This window comes from Scyliorhinus torazame, chromosome 5 (genome assembly GCF_047496885.1).
Source record: "Scyliorhinus torazame isolate Kashiwa2021f chromosome 5, sScyTor2.1, whole genome shotgun sequence".
In the NCBI taxonomy this organism is placed as follows: Eukaryota; Metazoa; Chordata; class Chondrichthyes; order Carcharhiniformes; family Scyliorhinidae; genus Scyliorhinus; species Scyliorhinus torazame.
Window position 1 is genome coordinate 295,262,030 of NC_092711.1, and position 21,305 is coordinate 295,283,334.

General features: G+C 47.2%; 1 protein-coding gene across 2 annotated transcripts in view; it reads right to left on the bottom strand.

Moving 5' to 3' along the window:
- LOC140421225 (cytokine receptor common subunit gamma-like) overlaps positions 1-20,049 on the bottom strand; it is an 80,538-nt gene extending 60,489 nt beyond the window's left edge. The window contains exon 1 of one of the 2 annotated variants that reach the window (XM_072505778.1): positions 19,736-20,049. In XM_072505778.1, the coding sequence (XP_072361879.1) occupies positions 19,736-19,838 (103 nt within the window). In that variant the 5' untranslated portion in view covers positions 19,839-20,049. The remainder of the gene's footprint in view (positions 1-19,735) is intronic. The other variant, XM_072505777.1, reaches the window with a different exon arrangement.
- Positions 20,050-21,305: the final 1,256 nt, after the last annotated feature.

The window sequence follows — 21,305 nt, forward strand, 5'->3', positions numbered from 1 at the left end:
AGTTGCATTGAATGATGGAAAGTGGAAGAGGCCTCAGAATGGGTTTCAGCAATGGTAGCCACAGTGAAAAGAATGGTACGGTCGGGATATGTATCGACCCTGTAGATTTTAGAAAGCGCTACTCAGGCCACATCACCCCGTGAAGACAGTAGAACAGGTTACCTCTGACAGGCTGCAAGCAAAACTATTTGTTATGTTAGATGCAAAATGCGGATTTTGGCAAAACCCACTGGATCTGGCATCCTCAAGATTAGCCAGGTTGATCCCTGGTAGGCAGATACCGTTTTCTCCAAAGGCTATAATGCCATATGGTATCTCTACCAGCAGCGAGGTTTTTCAGTCCTGTGTGGAACAGCTCTTTGCAGATCAACATTGCGAAATCATTGTGGATGGAATCCTAATCTGGGATCATACTGTAGCTGAACATGTTGACCGTCTCATCGTGTCCTAAACAAAGTCAGGGATCTCAATTCGAAGCTTAACTCTGCAAAGTGCCAATTCAGGGTCCATCTGGCGCAGTATGAGGAGCACCTGCTGACAGATGGTGGTGCAAAACCTAATCCAGAGAAGACTGGGGCCATACGTCACATGGACATTCTGGTCGAGAAGCACACTTTACAGCGTTTCTTGGGTAAGACAAACCGCCTCTCAAAATTCATTCCTTGCTATAGTGAAATCACCGGACCACTTCATTAACTCCTAACAGGACATCGAATGGTGTTGGCAAGAACACCACACAATGTTGTTCAACAGACTCAAATGATTTTTGGCATCTCTACAAGTTTTACAATACCTCAGTGTCCTAGCTCTTGTCCTCATCTCAGAAGATGCGTCGCAGCATACAAAATGGTGGACCAATAACCGGCACTCACTGGCACAGAACCCCGGTTTGTGCAAATTGAAAAAGAGCTCCTTGCCATGGTTTTTGCCTGTCAAATATTCCATGACTTCATCTATGGTCACCCGGCAATTGTGGAAACTGACCATCAACTGTTCATAATCACCCTGAAGAAGCCTCTTTACACTGAATCTGCACAGCTACAACGCATGATGTTAAAGCTACAACACTACAACATCAGTGTGATGTACAAACGGGACAAGGACCTCTACCTCGCTGATGCCCTTTCAGAGAATCATAGAAGGTACAGTGCAGCAGTAGGCCATTTGGCCCATCGAGTCTGCACCGGCTCTTGGAAAGAGCACCCTACCGAAGCCCGCACCTCCACTCTATCTCCATAACCCAGTAACCCCACCCAACACTAAGGGCAATTTTGGACACTAAGGGCAATTTAGCATGGCCAATCCACCTAACCTGCACATCTTTGGACTGTGGGAGGAAACCGGAGCACCCGGATGAAACCCACGCACACACGGGGAGAACGTGCAGACTCCGCACAGTGACCCAAGCTGAGAATCGAACCTGGGACCCTGGAGCTGTGAAGCAATTGTGCTAGCCACTATGCTACCGTGCTGCCCTTCAAATCCTTTCTAACCACCACAAACCAGGTTGATTGTGAGGCAGACTTTGTCATCATGGAGATAGAGGTACTTTCCTCCCGCTGTGTCCAGCAGTTGAAGCACGCACTGCAGCAAGATGTCACATACACACGACTGCAGGATGTCATCATACAAGGCTGGCCAGAATCCTCACGGGAGTGTCCTCACAACCTCTGTACGTTCTTTGTTTTTGGAGAGGAACTAACCATTCGAGATGGTCTAATCCTGCAAGGTCAGTGATTCGCCAATTTCGCCTGCTATCCAGCAGCACTACACTCAACAAGTCCATCAAGGGCATCCCGGATTAGATACAACTAAGGCCAGGGGCAAAGACTCGGTGTCTTGGTCCACTCTGCAAGCTGACATTGAGAGAGAGGTTTCCGGTTGCTCCCCCTGCAACACGCTTAAGCCACACCAATCAAAGGAGATCCTACACTTTCATGAGGTTCCAGATCAACCATAGCTGTTCACAGCAGCAGCCATTTTGAAAATGGAGGCAAGCAACACCTGGTATTGATGGATTCATTCTCTGGGTGATTCGAACTGGACTATTTGCCAAGTATAACCAGCAGTTGAGTAATTTTGAAATTCAAGAGACACTTTGCCTCACATGGGATACCACAAATGCTCATGGCTGACAATGCCCGCCAGTTTGTCTCTGCCGAGTTCCGTACTTTTGCACCCACTTGGGATTTTCATCACGTAACAAGCAGCCCTTTATATCCACAGGCCAATGGGCTTGCTGAGAGAGCTGCATGCTCCGCCAAATATCTTCTGCCAAAGTGTGTGCGGGGCAACACTAATTTCAATGCTGCACTTCTAAGCCTGCGTAATCTTCCCCAGAGGGCCTGCCCTCATCAGCTCAACGGCACTTCTCTAGATGCACCAGGACCATGATCCCGACTGCCAAGGCCATGTTGCAGCCTGAACTTGTACCCAATGCGCAGGAAGCACGGCTACAATGGAGATTAAACAACAAGGAGCACGATGACAAACACGTCCACACTCTATGTCATCTAGAAGTGATCCAAACAGTTTGTATGCAGACCACATGAGGCTACAACCAGTTAGCTGTGGTCAACAACAAGGCCCTTCAGTCCAGCAGTCACGTGGTGGCCTCCAATGGCAGCCAGTATATATGCAATCGCCGTCACCTGCTGCCAGTGGCTGAGCCACTACCACTAGCTGATTACTCAGATCGACCACTTTTCCTGGATCTCAGGCCTCACACACCTCCCTCAGCCCAAAGGTTATTGAAGTCTAAGGCCTTGAGCGATGTGCCTTGCATGCTCACTGCAATGCCCACTGTCTATAGGACAGTCCTATCTGCACCTGTTGGTGTCTATACATATTCCGGACGCTTCAGCAGGCCCAACCCAGATATCAGGACTTTGTCACATCTCATACTGTCTGGACTAACCAGAGTCATTCTGTTTTACCTTTGCCCTTTCCCCAACTTATCCTGAAAGAAGTGAGAAGAGTGCGCACAATGGACAGACAACAGCCTGTGCATCAACTGCAAGAGCCAAACTGGTGTTTCATTGTTTGTACAGATGATTGCACGCTGCTGTAAATTTGTTGTTCTGTTTGCACATACTTGGTTGCACATAGTTACCTGCGTACACTGTTACAACTCACACTGCCAGGGGCCAAAATAAATGTGGAGGCTGTAGACCGGGTTGTCACACGATGATGGGCTCGAATGCAGAATCTTGGGGAAGGAGCTTGGCTGGGTAACCCAGGACCTTGGGCAGTGTAGGTGTGTCAATGAGTTATATGTTTAGTTAATAAATCTCCCATTTGTCGAAAGTCCCTTCGGCAGTCATTGGTTTAACACACAATGAAGAACTACATCAGCTCTCTGGAGATGGACTGAGAAAAGGGAGGTTATGTAAAATGTAGGCATAGGGGGCATTGGGAGGGGAGCTTGATGTCTCTCTGCAAGCGACGATGGGAACCGCAATGGGACGCTGTGCACTGGGTGGCCATTTGGACTAATTAAGTAGCCTATTATTGGCTACTTCACGCCCTGCACTCATTTTATCTGCACCAGAATGGAGCGCCACTGTGTGGTGAGACTGCCAGATAAACCCCAGCAGACTCCTGGTATGCTTTCGGGGAAGAGGCAGTGTCTCATTTCTGGCCACTCCATTGCCCATGGAGGGGCCTCCCAGCAGCAATAGCCACCACTGGAATGTGTAGCCTTGTGCCCCCTGTCCTGGGCACAATAAATGAAAGCATTGCTTCAGATGGTGGTTGTTATGGAAGTCAACATACCTTCCCTTCGAGAGCAGATGTCGCAAACTCCAAGACCTGACCGTCTTTGGACTTTCCACACATGCACAGCCTGGGAGCGGCCTGCACATGTAGAGTTTAGCATTTTGAGTTCTTTGGTCTGTAGGTAGGCCCCAATGCATCAGTGCAGAAAGGATAAATGACATGAAAGCCCACGTCATATGACCGGGGTTGGAATGTAATTGAAGACACGTCAGGCAGGGGAAAGGGCGAGGTTCCAAGGAGAGAGGGAACAGGGAGAGGTTCCAGAGAGAGAGGGGACAGGAAGAGGTTTCAGAGAGAGAGGGAACAGGGACAGGTTTCAGAGAGAGAGGGGACAAGAAGAGGTTTCAGAGAGGGAGAAGACAGGGACAGGTTTCAGAGAGAGCGGGAACAGGGATAGGTTTCAGAGAGAGAGGGAACAGGGAGAGGTTCCAAACAGAGAGAGGAGAGGGAGAGATCCCAAAGAGAGGGAACAGGGAGAGGTTCCAAAGAGAGAGGGGACAGGGAGAGGTTCCAAAGAGAGAGGGAACAGGGAGAGGTCCTGATGCTCGACCAATGTCTCCAGAAGCGAGATTGGATGACAATTGAAGGCTTTATTGTACTAGATTTCTCCCCCAGCAGCGCAGGTACAGAATGCAGCTGCTAGGGAGACACAGACTCTTATACTCCGTCTTACTGGGCGGAACCAGCACTCAGTCTTCACCAATGATCTTCCTGTCTCAGGTACCTCCCACACCAATGATCTTACAGCCTCAACCTAGGTGCCGTAATACCCCTAATACCGACTACCACATTCACCCCCTGTTAAAAAAAGAATCCGGCGCGGGTGGTGGTCTCGCGTCATACAGTGGTAGAGGTTATGGTGATACCCGTCGGTGGTACAGTGTTTTGCCTCAATACATGTCACAACTATTTACAGTATTCATTTTACATGTACATATCAGAATGAAGCAATTAGTCGATCAGGGGCCCTGGTCGTCCTCTGTGATCGTCACAGTTTCGGCGATGATGCGGGCTCCGGCATCCATGACTCCGGGAGCGTGACTTCGGCTTCTTCGGTAGCTTCATCATCCCTGGGTGGGACCAGTGGAAGAACCGATCCACCTGGGAAGGGGGCAGCCACGGGGTGCGCCGGTGGAGGGAGAATGGGGTTGGTAGGGGGTGTGGGTGGGGATCCAGCGGGCGCCAGGTCCCGTAGGGAGACCGTAACCTGCCGGCCATCGGGGTACGCCACGTAAGCGTACTGAGAGTTAGCGTGAAGGAGGTGGACCCTCTCTACAAATGGGTCCGACTTGTGTGCCCGCACGTATTTGCGGAGCAGAATGGGTCCAGGAGCTGCCAGCCAGGTTGGGAGCAAGGTCCCGGAGGAGGACTTCCTAGGGAAGACAAGGAGATGTTCATGAGGTGTTTCGTTTGTCGTGGTACACAGCAGTGATCGGATGGAGTGGAGTGCATCGGGAAGGACCTCCTACCAGCGAGAGACTGGGAGATTCCTGGACCGTAGGGCCAGGAGGACAGTCTTCCAGACCGTTCCATTCTCCCTCTCTACCTGTCCATTTCCCCAGGGGTTATAACTGGTAGTCCTGCTCGAGGCGATGCCCTTGCTGAGCAGCAATTGGCGCAGTTCGTCGCTCATGAAGGAGGACCCCCTATCGCTGTGTATGTAGGCGGGGAAACCGAACAAAGTAAAGATACTGTGGAGGGCTTTTATGACAGTGGCTCCGGTCATGTCGGGGCAGGGGATGGTGAATGGGAACCGGGAGTACTCATCAATCACGTTCAGGAAGTACGTGTTGCAGTCGGTGGCGGGGATGGGCCCTTTGAAGTCCATACTAAGGCGTTCAAAGGGACGGGAAGCCTTTATCAGGTGTGCTTTCTCTGGCCGGTAGAAATGCGGCTTGCACTCCCCGCAGATTTGGCAGTTCCTGGTGGCGGTCCTGACCTCCTCGAGGGAGTAGGACAGGTTGCGGGTCTTGATAAAATGGAAGAATCGGGTGATCACCCGGGTGGCAGAGGTCCTCATGGAGGGCCAGGAGTCGGTCCACTTGTGTGTTGGCACATGTGCTGTGGGATAGGGCATCAGGAGGCTCGTTTAGCTTCCCGGGACGATACAAGATCTCATAGTTGTAGGTGGAGAGCTCGATCCTCCACTGTAAGATCTTATTGTTCTTTATCTTGCCCTGCTGTGCATTATCTACCGACCGTTGGTCAGTGAGGAGCGTGAATCTCTTGCCGGCCAGGTAATGCCTCCAGTGCCGCACAGCTTCTACTATGGCCTGGGCCTCCTTTTCAACAGAGGTATGATGGATTTCTGAAGCATGGAGGGTGCGTGAGAAGAAGGCCACAGGCCTGCCCGCTTGGTTGAGGGTGGCCGCCAGAGCTACGTCGGACGCGTCACTCTCGACTTGGAAGGGAAGGGATTTATCAATTGCGTGCATCGTGGCCTTTGCGATGTCCGCCTTTATGCGACTGAAGGCCTGGCGGACCGACAGGGAGAAAACCGAGGATTGGATTAGTGGGCGGGCCTTATCCGCATAATTGGGGAAACTGGGCGTAATATGAAAAAAGTCCCAGGCAGCGTTTCAGGGCCTTGTAGCAGTGGGGGAGGGGGAACTCCATGAGGGGGCGCATGCTTTCGGGATCTGGGCCTATGACTCCATCATGCACTACGTAGCCGAGGATGGCTAGACGTCGGTGCTGAACACACATTTGTTCTTGTTGTAGGTTAAGTTAAGGGTTTTTGAGGTATGGAGGAATTTGCGGAGGTTGGTGTCGTGGTCCTGCTGGTTGTGGCCGCAGATGGTGGCGTTGTCGAGGTACGGAAACGTGGCCCGCAAACCGTACCGGTCAACCATTCGATCCATCTCCCGTTGGAAGACTGAGACCCCATTTGTGACACCGAAGGGAACTCTTAGGAAGTGGTAGAGCCGCCCATCTGCTTCGAATGCAGTGTACTTGCTGTCGCCCGGGCGGATGAGGAGCTGGAGGTAGCCGGATTTGAGGTCCTCCGTGAAAAAGACCTTGTATTGTGCAATCTGATTGACCAAATCAGATATACGGGGGCGAGGGTAGGCGTCAAGCTGCACATACCTGTTGATGGTCTGACTATAATTGATGACCATCCTGTGCTTCTCCCCGGTCTTTACAACCACTACTTGAGCTCTCCAGGGGCTGTTGCTAGCCTCGATAATACCTTCCTTCAGTAGCCGCTGGACTTCTGACCTAATGAAGGTCCGGTCCTGGGTACTGTACCGTCTGCTCCTGGTGGCAACTGGTGACAATCCGGGGTGAGGTTCGCAAATAGGGGAGGTGAGTCGACCTTGAGGATCGCGAGGCTGCAGACAGTGAGGGGGGGGTTATAGGGCTGCCGAATTTAAAGGTTAAGCTCTGGAGATTGCACTGGAAGTCCAATCCCAGGAGCGTGGCAGCGCAGAGGTGAGGGAGGACGTGGAGTCGGAAATTTTTCAATTCTCTTCCCTGGACAGTGAGGTTCGCTACCTAGCCCCCTTTGATCTCTACAGAGTGAGACCCGGAGGGCAGGGAGATTCTTTGGTTAACTGGGTGTATGGGAATAGAACAGCGCCTTACTGGGTTGGAGTGTATGAAGCTCTCTGTGCTCCTGGAGTCGATCAGGCAGGATGTTTTGCGGCAGTTGATGAGCACGGTCGTCGTCGCGGTCGAGAGCGTTCGGGGCCAAGACTGGTCCAGGATCAGCGAGGCGAGTCGTGGTAAAAGTTGAAGATTTTCCTCGGGCGGTGTGTGGTCATCCGAATCCGGGTCCTGAGATTCCAGCCAGGGTGGTGGCGCCCACGGGTCGCACATGGCTGGGGGTGGGCAAGATGGTGGCGCCCACGCATCGCACGTGGTCCCTGGGGAATAAAATGGCGGCGCCCGGGGCCCGCACATGGCTCAGGAATATGAAGATGGCGCGCCCGCGGCCCCCACGTGGCCCGTGGAGAGAGTTGTGGTGGCGGCCCCGGTTCGCCCCCGGAGCCAGCGGCGACCGCGCGGGCCTGGCATACCGGCACGAAACGGCCCTTTTTGCCACAACCTTTGCAGGTGGTGGAGCGGGCCGGGCAGCGCTGCCGGGGATGCTTGGCTTGCCCGCGCAAATAACAGCGGGTTCCCCCGGGATTGCCTGGTAGCCGCGCGGCATTAGCTTGTGGGGGGATGGGGGATGCATCGGGGTCGGCCGCGGGTGGGTTCCACGCTGCCCAAGGGGCTGCCGCGGGGTCAGGGATGTACGCGCGGGCGTTTCGGGAGGCCACATCCAGGGAGCTGGAAAGGGCCCGTGCCTCCTTCAGCCCGTGTCTCTTTCTCCAGCAGCCGCTGACGGATTTGGGAGGACAGCATTCCTGCAACGAATGCGTCCCGGATTAAAAGTTCTGTGTGGTCGCTGGCTGAAACTTGCAGGCAGTCACAGTTCCTATCTAGTACAAGGAGCGCGCGGTAGAATTCATCCAGTGATTCCCCCGGGATTTGTCTCCATGTCGCTAGCAGATGTCGGTCGTAAACCTGGTTTACTGGGCGAATGTGGTGTCCTTTCAACAGGGCCATCACGGCCTCGAAATCGTCCGCATCCTCGATGAGGGTGTAGATCTCTGAGCTCACCCTCGAGTGGAGAACTTGCAGTTTCTGGTCCTCCGTGGGTGCAGTCGTGGCCGTCCTGAGGTACCCTTTGAAGCACACCAACCAGTGTTTGAAGGTTGCCGCTGAGATTGCTGCGTGGGGGCTGAGTTACAGACACTCCTGCTTGATTCGGAGCTCCATTCTTTAAAATCTAGTCCAATATATTGATGCTCAATCAATGACTCCAGAAGCGAGATTGGATGACAATTGAAGGCTTTATTGGACTAGACTTTCCCCCAGCAGCGCAGGTGCAGAATGCAGCTGCTAGGGAGACACAGACTCTTATACTCCGCCTTACTGGGCGGAACCAGCAGGCAGGCTTCACCAATGATCTTCCTGTCTCAGGTACCTCCCACACCAATCATCTTACAGCCTCAACCTAGGTACTGTAATACCCTTAATACCGACTACCACAGGTCCCAAAGAGAGAGAGGACAGGGAGAGCTTCCAAAGAGAGAGAGGACAGGGAGAGATTTAAAGAGAGTGGGGAGAGGGAGAGGTCCCAAAGAGAGAGGGGACAGGGAGAGGTCCCAAGGAGAGAGGGGACAGGAAGAGGTTGCAAAGAGAGAGGGGAGAGGGAGAGGTTGCAAAGGGAAAGGGGACAGGGAGAGGTTCCAAAGGGAGAGGGGAGAGGGAGAGGTTGCAAAGAGAGAGGGAACAGGGAGAGGTCCCAAAGAGAGAGGGAACAGGGAGAGGTCCCAAAGAGAGAGGGAACAGGGAGAGGTTCCAAAGAGAGAGGGGAGAGGGAGAGGTCCCAAAGAGAGAGGGGACAGGGAGAGGTTTCAGATAGAGATATTTCGCACAGTCCCATTAGATCTTGCGAGGTGTGTCGAGCTGGGTAAATCCCAGAAGAGAGATCTCCAGGCATCTATCAGCCACGGCCCTGTTTGACCAAAAGGGGCAAGTGACACAGCCGGTAGATCGCGCCCATTGGAAAGAAAACTTGTATCACAGGGAATAAAAATGGGAGAAGAGTCGGTGTTGACCCTCGAGAACCTCTGCCATACCCATGTATGGTCATGTTACTCTGGACTCATTTCAAAATGGAAATTTTTTAAAAGTAAAAACAAAATCAGAGTTTCAACAAAGTTGTTACGGTGAATGCCAAGAATGATTCTTTCTGTGCTATTGTGAACGTTAATGATTTTTTCAAATGTCTACTTCTTGTGGTAATCTTTCTAAAGATAATTTTCTTCTAAACTTACAAAACATGTGTTTATAAAACCACATAAAAATTGAAGCCTACTCACTGGGAAATGTTTAAAAAAACCTCTCATGCAGATGGTGAACAAAAATACCCCCTCGTTGTTACCAAATGTGTCATGAAAATTTCCGTTGAACCTTCCACTGAAAGATTACAATCTCATATCAGCTCTTCTAGTGAACAAAGAGCTGATGAATAATGCCAAAGGAAAAATATGTAAGTTGATGGTTGGATCATAACAGATTATCCTTTTTTGTTAATCTATCCGTTCAAGTCATTCATGACAATTTCAAATGAAGTGATGGAATAGAAATTAATTTATGTTAAGCTGCTTCACAATGGATCCAAAATACACCATGCTGAGGATTGATAGTACGCCCTCTGAGATCTTTGTAACCTTTTCTGAGAACTCTGCCTTCTCCCAGTTCGAGCCTCTGGTACATCCCTGATTTCTTTTGTTGGTGGCACACCTTCAGCAGTGTAGGTCCTAAGGTTTGGGGGAACATCCCCTGAACCTCTCACACCTCTCTTCCTGTCTTGCCTCCTTTAAGGGTGGCACAGTCGCACAGTGGTTAGCACTATTGCTTCACCGCTCCAGGGTCCCAGGTTCGGTTACCAGCTTGGGTCACTGCCTGTGCGGAGTCTGCACGTTCTCCCCGTGTCTGCATGGGTTTCCTCCGGGTGCTCCAGTTTCCTCCCACAGTTCAATGATGTCCAGGTTAGGTGGATTGGTCATACAAAATTGCCTTTAGCGTCCAAAAAAGGTTAGGTAAGGTTACTGGGTTATGGGGATAGGGTGGAGGTGTGGGCTTGGGTAGGGTGCGCTTTCCATGGGGCGGTGCAGGCTCGATGGGCCGAATGTAAATTCTATGAATCCATGAAGAGGCTGCTTAATACCTACCACTCAAAGCAAGTTTTTTTGGTCACCAGTCACAATGGCCAGAATTCTCCGGCCATCGCGATTCACTGTTCCCGCTGGCAGTACATTCCCACCGGTGGGATTCCTGGTGGCATGGGGTTGCTTCAATGGGAGATCCCATTGATAAGCGGTGGGAGTAGAAAATCCCCCTGCCAGGAAACGGCATGCCACCGAGAAACATGGGGCTGGGTGTTCAGAGAATCCTGCCCAATATCTCCAACTCTGACCCGGCATCAAATTTAGTCTGATCGCACTCCTGTGAATCACCTGGGAATGTTTTACGGCATTAGAGACAGTATATAAAGGCTTGTTGTTGTTGTAACCACATCGTTAGCCAGTCATTGCCTTTTCGATTTGTGGATGGATGGGAAGAGGCGTTAAGGCCAAAAAGGATCAATTATCCCAGAATCATTATTGCATATCTGATGAGTGAAATCAACAGATCTCTGAATAATAGTAATAACCTTTATCAGTGTCACAAGTAGGCTTACATTAACATGGCAATGAAGTTACTGTGAAAACCACCTCGTCGCCACACTCCGGCGCCTGTTCGGGTACACAGAGGAAGAATTCAGAATGTTCAATTCACCTTACAAGCACATCTTTTGGGACTTGTGGGAGGAAACCTGAGCACCCGGAGGAAACCCACGAAGACACAGGGAGAACTTGCAGATTCCGAACAGACAGTGACCCAAGCTGGGAATCGAACCTGGGACACTGGCCTGTGAAGCAACAGTGCTAACCACTGTGCTACCGTGCTGTCCAATAGGTGCAAAAACAGACTAATGAACATACTGTGGGATCCCTCACTGAGGAGAAGAGGAAGAAAATAAGGGAATATATTACAAAAGAAAATTAAATGCGGCAGTCACACGAAACATTGGGAATTGTATAAAATCAATAAAAAAAATTTGGGGGATAACAGGCTGGAAATTATTGTTTGCAATAATGTTGAATAAATGGTTCACGTTTGTCTCACATTCTTTGCCATTTCAAGGCAGGAGCTCATTTATTTATTTTAGATCAACTAATTTCTGCTCATTCTAATGTTTCATGAGAGAGAATTGCTTTTTTAATAAGATGATATTTTCTTTTACTTTATTGATAACACAAAATGTAAGTCAGAAATATTCCGCCCTGCAAAAGGAAGTTGTTGATGGATCCGCCATCAATGAAACAAAATAGAATTTACTTCAGCTATAAGGGAATGCATTAATTGGTGTGCAGACTTTTCCCCAGCAGGCGTCAAGGGATCACAGTGTCACATAGTGTCACATACTGAAAGTCACACTTTCAACTCAGAGGCTCTTTTATAATCCTGCCCACCAGTGCAAGATGCTGTAGATGGCTAAAATGGTAATTGGGTACTTACTGCTGAATTTCCCAAGATGTTTGCATTCCCTAACATTTTAACAGAGACAATATAAAATAGGGGGTAAAATTCTAAATGGGGTGCAGGGGCAGAGGGACCTGGGTGCATATGTGCTTTGATCATTGAAGGTGTCAGGACAAGAGGAGAGAGCAGTTAATAAAGCGTATTATATCTAAAGAGGGGGGGGGGTTCAGCGATGTTACCTCTTAAAACTGAATCGTTAGCATACCACTAGAATAGTTTTACATAAGTTATTTTATTAAGGATTGAGATGAATCATAGGACTGAATAATCATAATTAACCATTAAAAATGCATTTTTAGGACATAGCAGCAATAAGTAATCAAATGGGATTCAGGACAGCTAACTTGACCAAAAGGACATTACTTCTGACATCTTTGCCGGGACGGCCCGATGTCGGCTCCAAGAGCGGCGCGAACCACTCCAGCGTCGGGCCACCTGGAAGTTGCGGAATCCTCCGCATTTCCAGGGGCTAGGCCGGCGCCGGAGGGGTTGGCGCCGCGCCAACCGGTGCCGAAGGGCCGCCGTGGGCTGGTGCAAGTTGGCGCATGTGCAGAACCACTGGCGTGCTTCTTCTCTGCGCCAGCCATGGTGGAACCTTACAGAGGCCGGCACGGAGGGAAAGAGTGCCCCCACAGCACAGGCCTGCCCACAGATCGGTGGGCCCCGATCGCGGGCCAGGCCACCGTGGGGGACCCCCTGGGGCTGGATCTCCCCGCGCCCACCGAGAGGACCCCGCTAGCTGCCCTCCGAGCCAGGTCCCGCCGGGATGGACCATGTCCATTTCACGCCGGCGGGACTGGCCAGGAAGGGGCCCGGAGAATTGCCGGGGGACCGCTGCCAACGGCCCCCAACTGGCGTGGTGTGATCCCCCCCCCCCGCCCGCAAACCGGCGTCGAAGAATTCGGCAGCCGCCGTCGAAGTGGCAGGGCAGGATTCACGCCGCCCACTGGCGATTCTTTGACCTGGCAGGGTGTCGGAGAATCTCGCCCCTTGTCTTTGTGGGATGAGGATCAATCATGCGCTGCTTGCGATTCTATTGGGTGAAGTTTAAACAATGCTTGCAATTCTATTGTATAAGTTTAAAAGCAGCAGCTTCAGGGATCGGATCGCGTCCAACTAGGGTGGGCTATTGATTTTTGAACGTTGTATAATTACTGTGTTCGGGTCTTTGTTCGGCAGAACAGGTCTTGGCTGATATCCAGTCTGTTCTCCGTGTACACGTAACAAGCTTGATTAAATAGCCATCTTGTCCAGGTTGTGCTGTTTTGTTCCTCCATGTACTGAGCTGATCCATAGGGAATAACCCCACGTGGAAGCTGACTCAATACACAGGTCTTGAAATCGCTCCTACATCAGTATCCTGGGCTTTATTAATAGGGGCATAGAGTACAAAAGCAAGGAGGCTATGCTGAACTTATACAATACATAAGTTAGATATCAGCTGAGATATTGTGCACTGTTCTGGCACCCCACTTTAGGAACGATGTGAACGCATTGGAGAGAGAATGCAGAAGAGGCTTACAAGGGTCGTTCCAGGGATGAGAAACTTCAGCTATGAGGGCAGGTTGGAGAGGTTGGGACTGTTCTCCTTGTAGAGAATAAAGCCGAGAGGAGATGTGTTAGACGTGTTCAAAATCATGAAGGGACTGGACAGAGTAGAAAGGGAGAAACTGTTCTACTTGTAGAAGGATCCAGAACGAGAGGGCACAGATTTAAGATGAGTTGCAAAAAAAAGAAAATGCGATGTGAGAAAAAAATCTTTTCACACGGCAAGTGGGTTCGGGGTCTGGAATGCTCTGCCTGGAAGTGTAGTGGAGGCATTTCAATTGAGGTATTCAAGAGGGCATTAGATGATTACTTGAATAGAAGCAATATACAGGGGTATGGGGGAAAGACCAGGGAATGACACTGAGTCATAATGCTCGTCTAGAGAACTGGGTATAGATATGATGAGCCAAATGGTCTTATTCTGTGCTGTAACAATTCAGCGACTCCGTGAATTACACAGTAAACCAAGGTCTGGATTGTATCATTAGATCCTGGCTTTTAAATATTAATGAGGCCTCAAGCTGCCTCTGGTAGGCATCTTCTCCAAACCGGTTTTGCAAAAGATTCTTTACACACAGTGGAAATTCTGATCCCATTAATCTGGCCTGGATCTGAACTATGGTCCCATTGGTGAAAAGCCACTGTCTAACCTCCTGCATCACACAGTGTCCCTTTTAAGATTTTGGTTAGCGGTCACATGGAGACAGGCCCGAGAGTAGGTTGATTGTCTGCTTTCTTTGTGGGTGAATATATTTTGATGTGAGAGAAAAGAAGTACAAATGTAAAGAAGATAACAAATCCAGCAATGAATTCAGGAGAATACTCTTTTGTGGCTGGCTATAATACGGAACTTGCTATTGTTGGGGTAGCTGGGACACATAGGATAGATACATTTAAGGGCAAGTTAGGTAAGTACATCAAGGAGAATGGGATGAAGGAATTTGCATTTACGGTTAGATGAAATGGGGTGGGGGGAGGCACGTGTGACATAGGAAGAACATAAAGCATAGGAGCTAAACAGCCTCTTTCTGTGTAATTGGATTGGATTGGGTTTGTTTATTGTCACGTGTACCGAGGTACAGTGAAAAGTATTTTTCTGCGAGCAGCTCAACAGACCATTAAATACATGGGAAGAAAAGGGAAGAAAAGAAAATACATAATAGGGCAACACAACATATACTATATAACACCATATACATATATAACAATATATTTTTAAAACAACAGATTTTCAAAATTGATAGTTGGGAAGATAGACAAGCAGATAAATAAATAGATGAATAAATGAATGCAGGAAGACATTTTCTTTAACCAAAGCGTCATGTTGTGAACATCATTAATAGCAACTTAAAACTAATTGATCTGAGTTTGCCAGAGCTGTGTCATAGATTTGTTTGTCATTTCAGTTGACCTTTACTAGTCATTTTATCTTCTAATCTTTTAGTTTATGTGACAAAAACAATGTGGGTTTCCCCCTTATTTTGCTGCAATAGAAAACAGGTCACTTTAAAGAGCTGTTAGCTTAAATTAAGACACTATTAATCCAGAGCAAGGGAGTAGGTTGAAAAACCACTTGCCTCACTCTGTCCCACATCTAGACAGAACACAGCAAACTAAATACCCCAGCCAAAACAAATCATTTTATATTTGATGGAGCATGAACTAGCCGGTATTCTGTCACATGTGTACAACCCTATCGCAGCAGAGATAGGGAACTCACCATACAATGAGAAACCAAAACTTCATACACAATGTTGAAACTTTAACACACAGCTCTACAATTCCAAAGCATTTTGTTGTAATTGTTCCCTTTGAGAAACCTAGACGGTTGCAATTTTTTTATTATTTGGATATTTGTGATATTTTCCGGCCTGGGAACAATAAAATTAATTTACAGAGAGAAAGATAATTGACCCCAGTTAAGCAGGCCGCGCATTCCCAATGCATAGAATTGACCAAAGTTTTTTAAAATTAAAACTGCAATTGATTGGATTGGATATAAATCAGAAAATGATGGAAATATGCAGAAACACTCAAAAAGGGAAAAGTCAGATTAATATTTCAAGCGCTTGGTCCTTCCTGAGAATTGAAAACTGAACAATAAACAACTCCTTTTGTAAGATGGAAGAAAAAAGACAAAACATACTCCAATCACGCGGGAGAAACAAATGGTCTAAATAACCTGAAAACATCTTGATAGCGAGGCAAGAATCTGCTCCATGATATGAGATGATTTCAAAAAGGCAATTAAAAGACATTAGAAACACAAAAGGATACTTAAGTAACCAAAGTGGCGGGAAGTTTGGGAACAGGCATGAGGTTATAAATGAAAACAGGAAGACATTTGTTCTGAAATATATTTTGTTTAACTACTCATTTACCCTCTGGGACATTGATCACCGTATTTCTTTTCCTTGGGTGGTGTTAGTGATGAGGTGACAAGTTGAATACGTATCTGTCATCCTGGAACAACTCCAGCAAGGGCTTCGGTTTTGTGGGTGTTTCCTTGTGTTTTCTTCAGGAATGGGAGACCAATTGTAAGTTTCTAACATTTCCTGGTTCCACGGCACCATTTGCATGGCACAGTGGTTAGCACTGCTGCCTCACAGAGCAAGAGACCTGGTTTTGATTCCGGCCTTGGGTGACTGTGTGGAGGGTTGCATGTTCTCCCCGTGTCTGAGTGGGCTTCCTGCAGGTGCTACGGTTTCCTCCCACAGTCCAAAGATGTGCAGGTTAGGTGGATAGGCCATGCTAAGTTGTGCCTTGATGTCCATAGATGTGTAGGTTAGATGGGATTACAGGGTTAGGACAGGGGAGTGGGCTTAGGTAGGGTGCTCTTTCGGAGGGTCGGTGCAGACTCAATGGACCGAATGGCTTCCCTTCTGCACTGCAGGGATTATATGGATTCATTTCAGGCCTCATGACTTTCCCATGCCTTTTGCCACTTTAAGGTTTAACACACTAGTACTTCTAATGTCTTTGCAATATCTCAGTAAGTTAATCTTTTATATCACCTTCCAGATTCCAGCTTTTCTTTCAAATGATTTTCAGACTGTTGAACTCATTAACCACTTCCCATGGGTAGTATCAGTTCCCCCTTTTCCTTTCTCCCATCCCATAAGAAGCTCGCTGATCTTCCAGTTTCTGGTATATATCTTTTTCCCTTCCTTGATGCTGATGAACCTATTGTGTATTTCCAGCACGTATCAAAGATATGAATGAAAGCGGCTGCATGGTGGTGCAGTGGTTAGCACTGCTGCCCCATGGCACCGAGGACCTGGGTTCAAACCAGGCCCCGGGTCACTGTTCATGAGGAGTTTGCACATTCTCCCTGAGTCTGCGTGGGTCCCACCCCCACAACCCAAAGATGTGCAGGGTAGGTGGATTGACCATTCTAAATTGCCCCCTTAATTGGAAATTTTTTTTAAAAGATTAAAAACAACGTTAATCCCTCTCCCTCGGGAAGTCCCATTTTAAGGTTTTTGGTGTGTTAGCATTTACAAATGCTACTTCCAAGTAAAGCAAAAAAGAGCCACATTTTCCAGGTTCGAATTACAGCAAAGTGTACTTCTAATTTTTATTGAGTTAGTTTGCTGAGTGGAAGTTCGATTTCTGTCCTGATAGCATCAGAAACTGGCTGAATTAAATGAAACAGCCCAAAAGGTAGCAGGAGTTTAAGCATAAGTACCCATAAACACTTTTTGTGTCCTGTTTCTGTGATCTTTTACTCTGTTGCAAAGATCCCCTCGTCACAAGTAGTTCCATGTCGTGTAGTGAGTTTCTGCAATTGCATGCATTCAGGGCGCTCATTATACTACGCCCAGAGTATCGAATGCACAGGCAACATTACTCCTGTTAAATCACCATTAATACTTTCAATTCATTTTAAATCAGTTAGTAAATTGTCTGGATCAAATGATCTACTCAGTTGATCTGCCCTTTAAGAGGTGCAACCAGTAGAGCATCAAAGCTACACTGTTCTGCTGTACTATTTTTAATTTTGCAATTTTTATATTTTGGTCTGGTCACTATTTTATATTATCTCTGATCTTTAGAAGTATCACATATTTGGCCACCGATAGAGGAGGTGAAATACACTTCTTGGCTCCTGACCTTTTAACCCATAACACTTAAACATTCTTATTAAGTGCAACTTTCTCAGTTGTATACATCATAGCGATAATGTGTGTCTTTATTTCATTCATGAGCTGAAGCAAGCCCCACCATTACTGGCTCCTTGTTACATTTTTGTAAAATTGAACTTTCACAGCATATTGAGATAATTTTAAGTTACAGATGGTGAAACTCTTTAATAAGGATTAACTCTCAGAACGTAGATCCAATCCCGCAAGACCGTCCCATTAGGGACAATTACTGCCTCAACAAGAGCTAGTTTTTCAGTGTTACAGGTTTTCCAATGCGTGCCTTTGGAAATAGAAAAACCTTCCTCAAATATTTATTTCCATCTCTTTTCTGATAAGTATATGGCTCCTCAGGCATTGGCAATTAATCGGTATCTCATAATTCACGTTAGCACTGCTGCCTCACAGTTCCAGTGACCCAGGTTCAATTCTGGCCTCAGATGACTGTCTGTCTCCCCGTGTCTGCGTGGGTTTCCTCCGTGTGCTCCGGTTTCCTCCCACAGTCCAAAGATGTGCAGGTTCGGCAGACTGACCATGCTAAATTGCTCCTTAGTGTCCAAAAGGTTAGGTGAGGTTACTGGGTTACGGGGATAGGGTGGAGGCATGGACTTAAGTAGGATGCTCTTTCCAAGGGCCGGTACAGACTCGATGGGCCAAATGGCCTCCTTTTGCACTGTAGATTCTACAATTCTATGATTCAAGTATCAGAGAGCATTGCTTCCAATTAATCTTCGCCCTTAACCAAAATGCACAGCAGAGCAAGAGTCACTAAATAGTGATCAGGAACTGGAACTCCCTGGCTGTTTTACCCTGCCACCTTTCTTACCTGGGAGATGCTTAGTGTTCTATTCACTCCACAGGTAAGGAGTACTAACTCAGGACAAGAAGGACATTTTTAGGTTGGTGTAGTTCACACTGGGCATCTTTAATCTGGACATAGTTTTGTGTGCAACGTATAGTTTAATATAATTTGCACTGAGACGCAGTCATATTTAGACAATCAAACATCAGCTTCCATTTCAATTGCATAATTCACGATACACGCTAACCAGCCATGAGGATTTACCCGTCTGAACTGGATAGGATTTTCAGTTTCCCATTTTCCCAATAGATATTTCAAATCTTTGCAAAAGTGGTCTAAACTCTGACCAACTCATGCAGTCGGATTCAGTAGCCCAGTGTTAATGGCACTGGGCTAGCAATCCAGTTAATCCAATCTTCCATAGCAAAGTGTGAAAGTGAATTTATTAACGTTTCTGGTGATTTCCATACAGTGGGTGCATCAGAAAATAAGCATGAAAGCTGTTGAAATGTGGCAAAACTTCAACCAGTACATGAGTGGGAAGGGAACCCACCACCCCTATCCAGATAGACCCACATGTGACTCAAAGTCGCTGACTTCTAATCTCTATAGGCTGACGAGGGATGGGCAGTAAATTCTGTCTTGCTGGTGTTGTCCATTACCCAAGCACAAATAAAGAAAAAAGCCAGTTCATGTATGAGGCTCTAATACGGGCTGTAAATGAAATAAACTGCATTAGCTACATAATGTAAGAATAAATAGCTCAAATGGATCACTCAATAGAACATAGTTCAGGACTTTCCCATTCTGTTTAACAAAAGTATTCTGGTAAGCGGCTAAACCAGGCAAGGTTGTTGTTTCCATGCATAAGGTTTGGTGTTTGTTATTAAAAATGTTACTACATGAGGCTGAGCATCATTTGGATTTTAAAATGTCTTCTTTTTCCTCAAATTATCCATTTGTAGTTTCTAAAATGTTACATTTTTACATTACTCAAATAGAAGAGAGAGGGAAGAGTTATATATTCCCTGTAGTTTTGATCCATCAGGAAGATTTGAATTATTTCTACATACGACACACTTGACCATATTGTTGAATGAAGATATCTCATTTCACATGAGATCGGACCTTTTAGCACATTTAATTAGAAATAAAGTTAAATACAATTGTGAAGAAACCCCAAATAGTTTTCAACTACGTGTTTCAGGTAATGCAAACAGAAAACCGAGGTCTAAATGGGGTAGTGGTAATTACGTGCTTCAAGATGTTTCCTTCCTGCTAGCTTTTAAAATAAAAAAGAGAAAACTAGCAAAAGACTTACCATTTGACTGTATGCTGAATGCCACATTGCATGAAACAATCAGCCAGATCCAGTAAATCGATTGTGGCAGCACTCGTCTCTTCAACGAGTATTGACTAGCCATTTTATGATTGCTGTGAAAGTTTAGATGATTCTTAAACGCGAGGCATTTTCAATTCCATTCCATAGCAGACCTGTTTGCAACTGTTCTCCTCTGTGGTCTGATAATGGGCGGCTCTGCAGTTGATCTATTTCCTCCACCCTCGCTCTTGTTTCTCTCTTCAGATGTACTATTTCCTGCGTCTTGTCGTCGGCAATGAGTGCACAGCCTGTTTCGTTTCAGATATTTTCCAGGTAGCATTGAGATTTGGTGTTTCCACATGCTGTACAGACGAACACGAATAGGACACAAAGCCACAGTCACTACTTCCTTCTCCATCCTTCTTCCCCATCGACACCCCATAAAGATGTCAGTTAGCCTCTTTACTGGGAAAGTAGAGGGCAGGACGTAGGGCAATAAAAGATCAAGACAGCCCTTTCGAAACTTATACCAGGTATCATAGAATCATGAATTCCTTCGGCACAGAAGGAGGCCATTCAGCCCATTCCGCCTGTACGTGCTCTTTGAAAGAACAATCCCATTGCCTTGCTCTTTCCCCACAGCGCTGTTAATGTTTGTTTCAAGCATATATCCAATGCCCTTTAGAAAGTTTCCAAATAATCTACTTCCATCACTCTTTTAAGTAGTGCACTGCAAATCACAACAACTTGCTGCTGAAAAAACATTTCCCATCAGCCCCTCCCGTCCCCCCAGTCACCCACCCCAACACATACCAATATTTAACCCTTCCTCAACATTAGAACATTTCTGTTTGTAAGAGTTTGCTGTGCTCAAATTGGCTCCCACGTTTTCTACATTACAACAGCGTTTGCACTTCAAAAGTAGTTCATTGAGATGTCCAATGGTCATGGAAGATGCTATACAAATGCAATTTTTTTTCAATTGAATCTCCCCTTAATCTTCTCAGCTCTAAGAAGAACAATTGGAGCATTGGAGCTCAGTGTAATAAGTTGGAAGGAGTGGTGACCATCAAGCAGAGTAACTAAAGAACTATTTATTAACAATATAACTATGCACAGAGAATGATATTGATGCTACTGATGACTTTGACTCCAGTTTCTAGACTGGCTAGAAAAACCCGGGCTCAGCTCTAGAATTTGGATACCCCGGCCCAATTGCCCAAATGGGTCACGTGACCCTCTGAGAACCCATCTTTTGAAGGGATCTGCTAGCAAATCCCTCCTCTGTTAAGTTCCTGTTTAGGGTTAGGGTTATTTCAATAGCAATGGAACTATTTACAAAAATAGGCAACAAACGGATTTCAACACAGTCTTTTATAGGTTGTCGGTCCGGGACTTCCTGATCCGTTGGGAATGGCGTAATTCACTAGCGGGTGCTCCAGAATAGAGGTAACTTTGTTTTGAACCTCAATGGGTCAACACTCAAATTGCGAAGGTGCATCGGTGCAGATAACTTCTCCAGTTCCCACTGGCACATTACTGGGCTCTTCCTCGGGGTACCTTGCAGCAG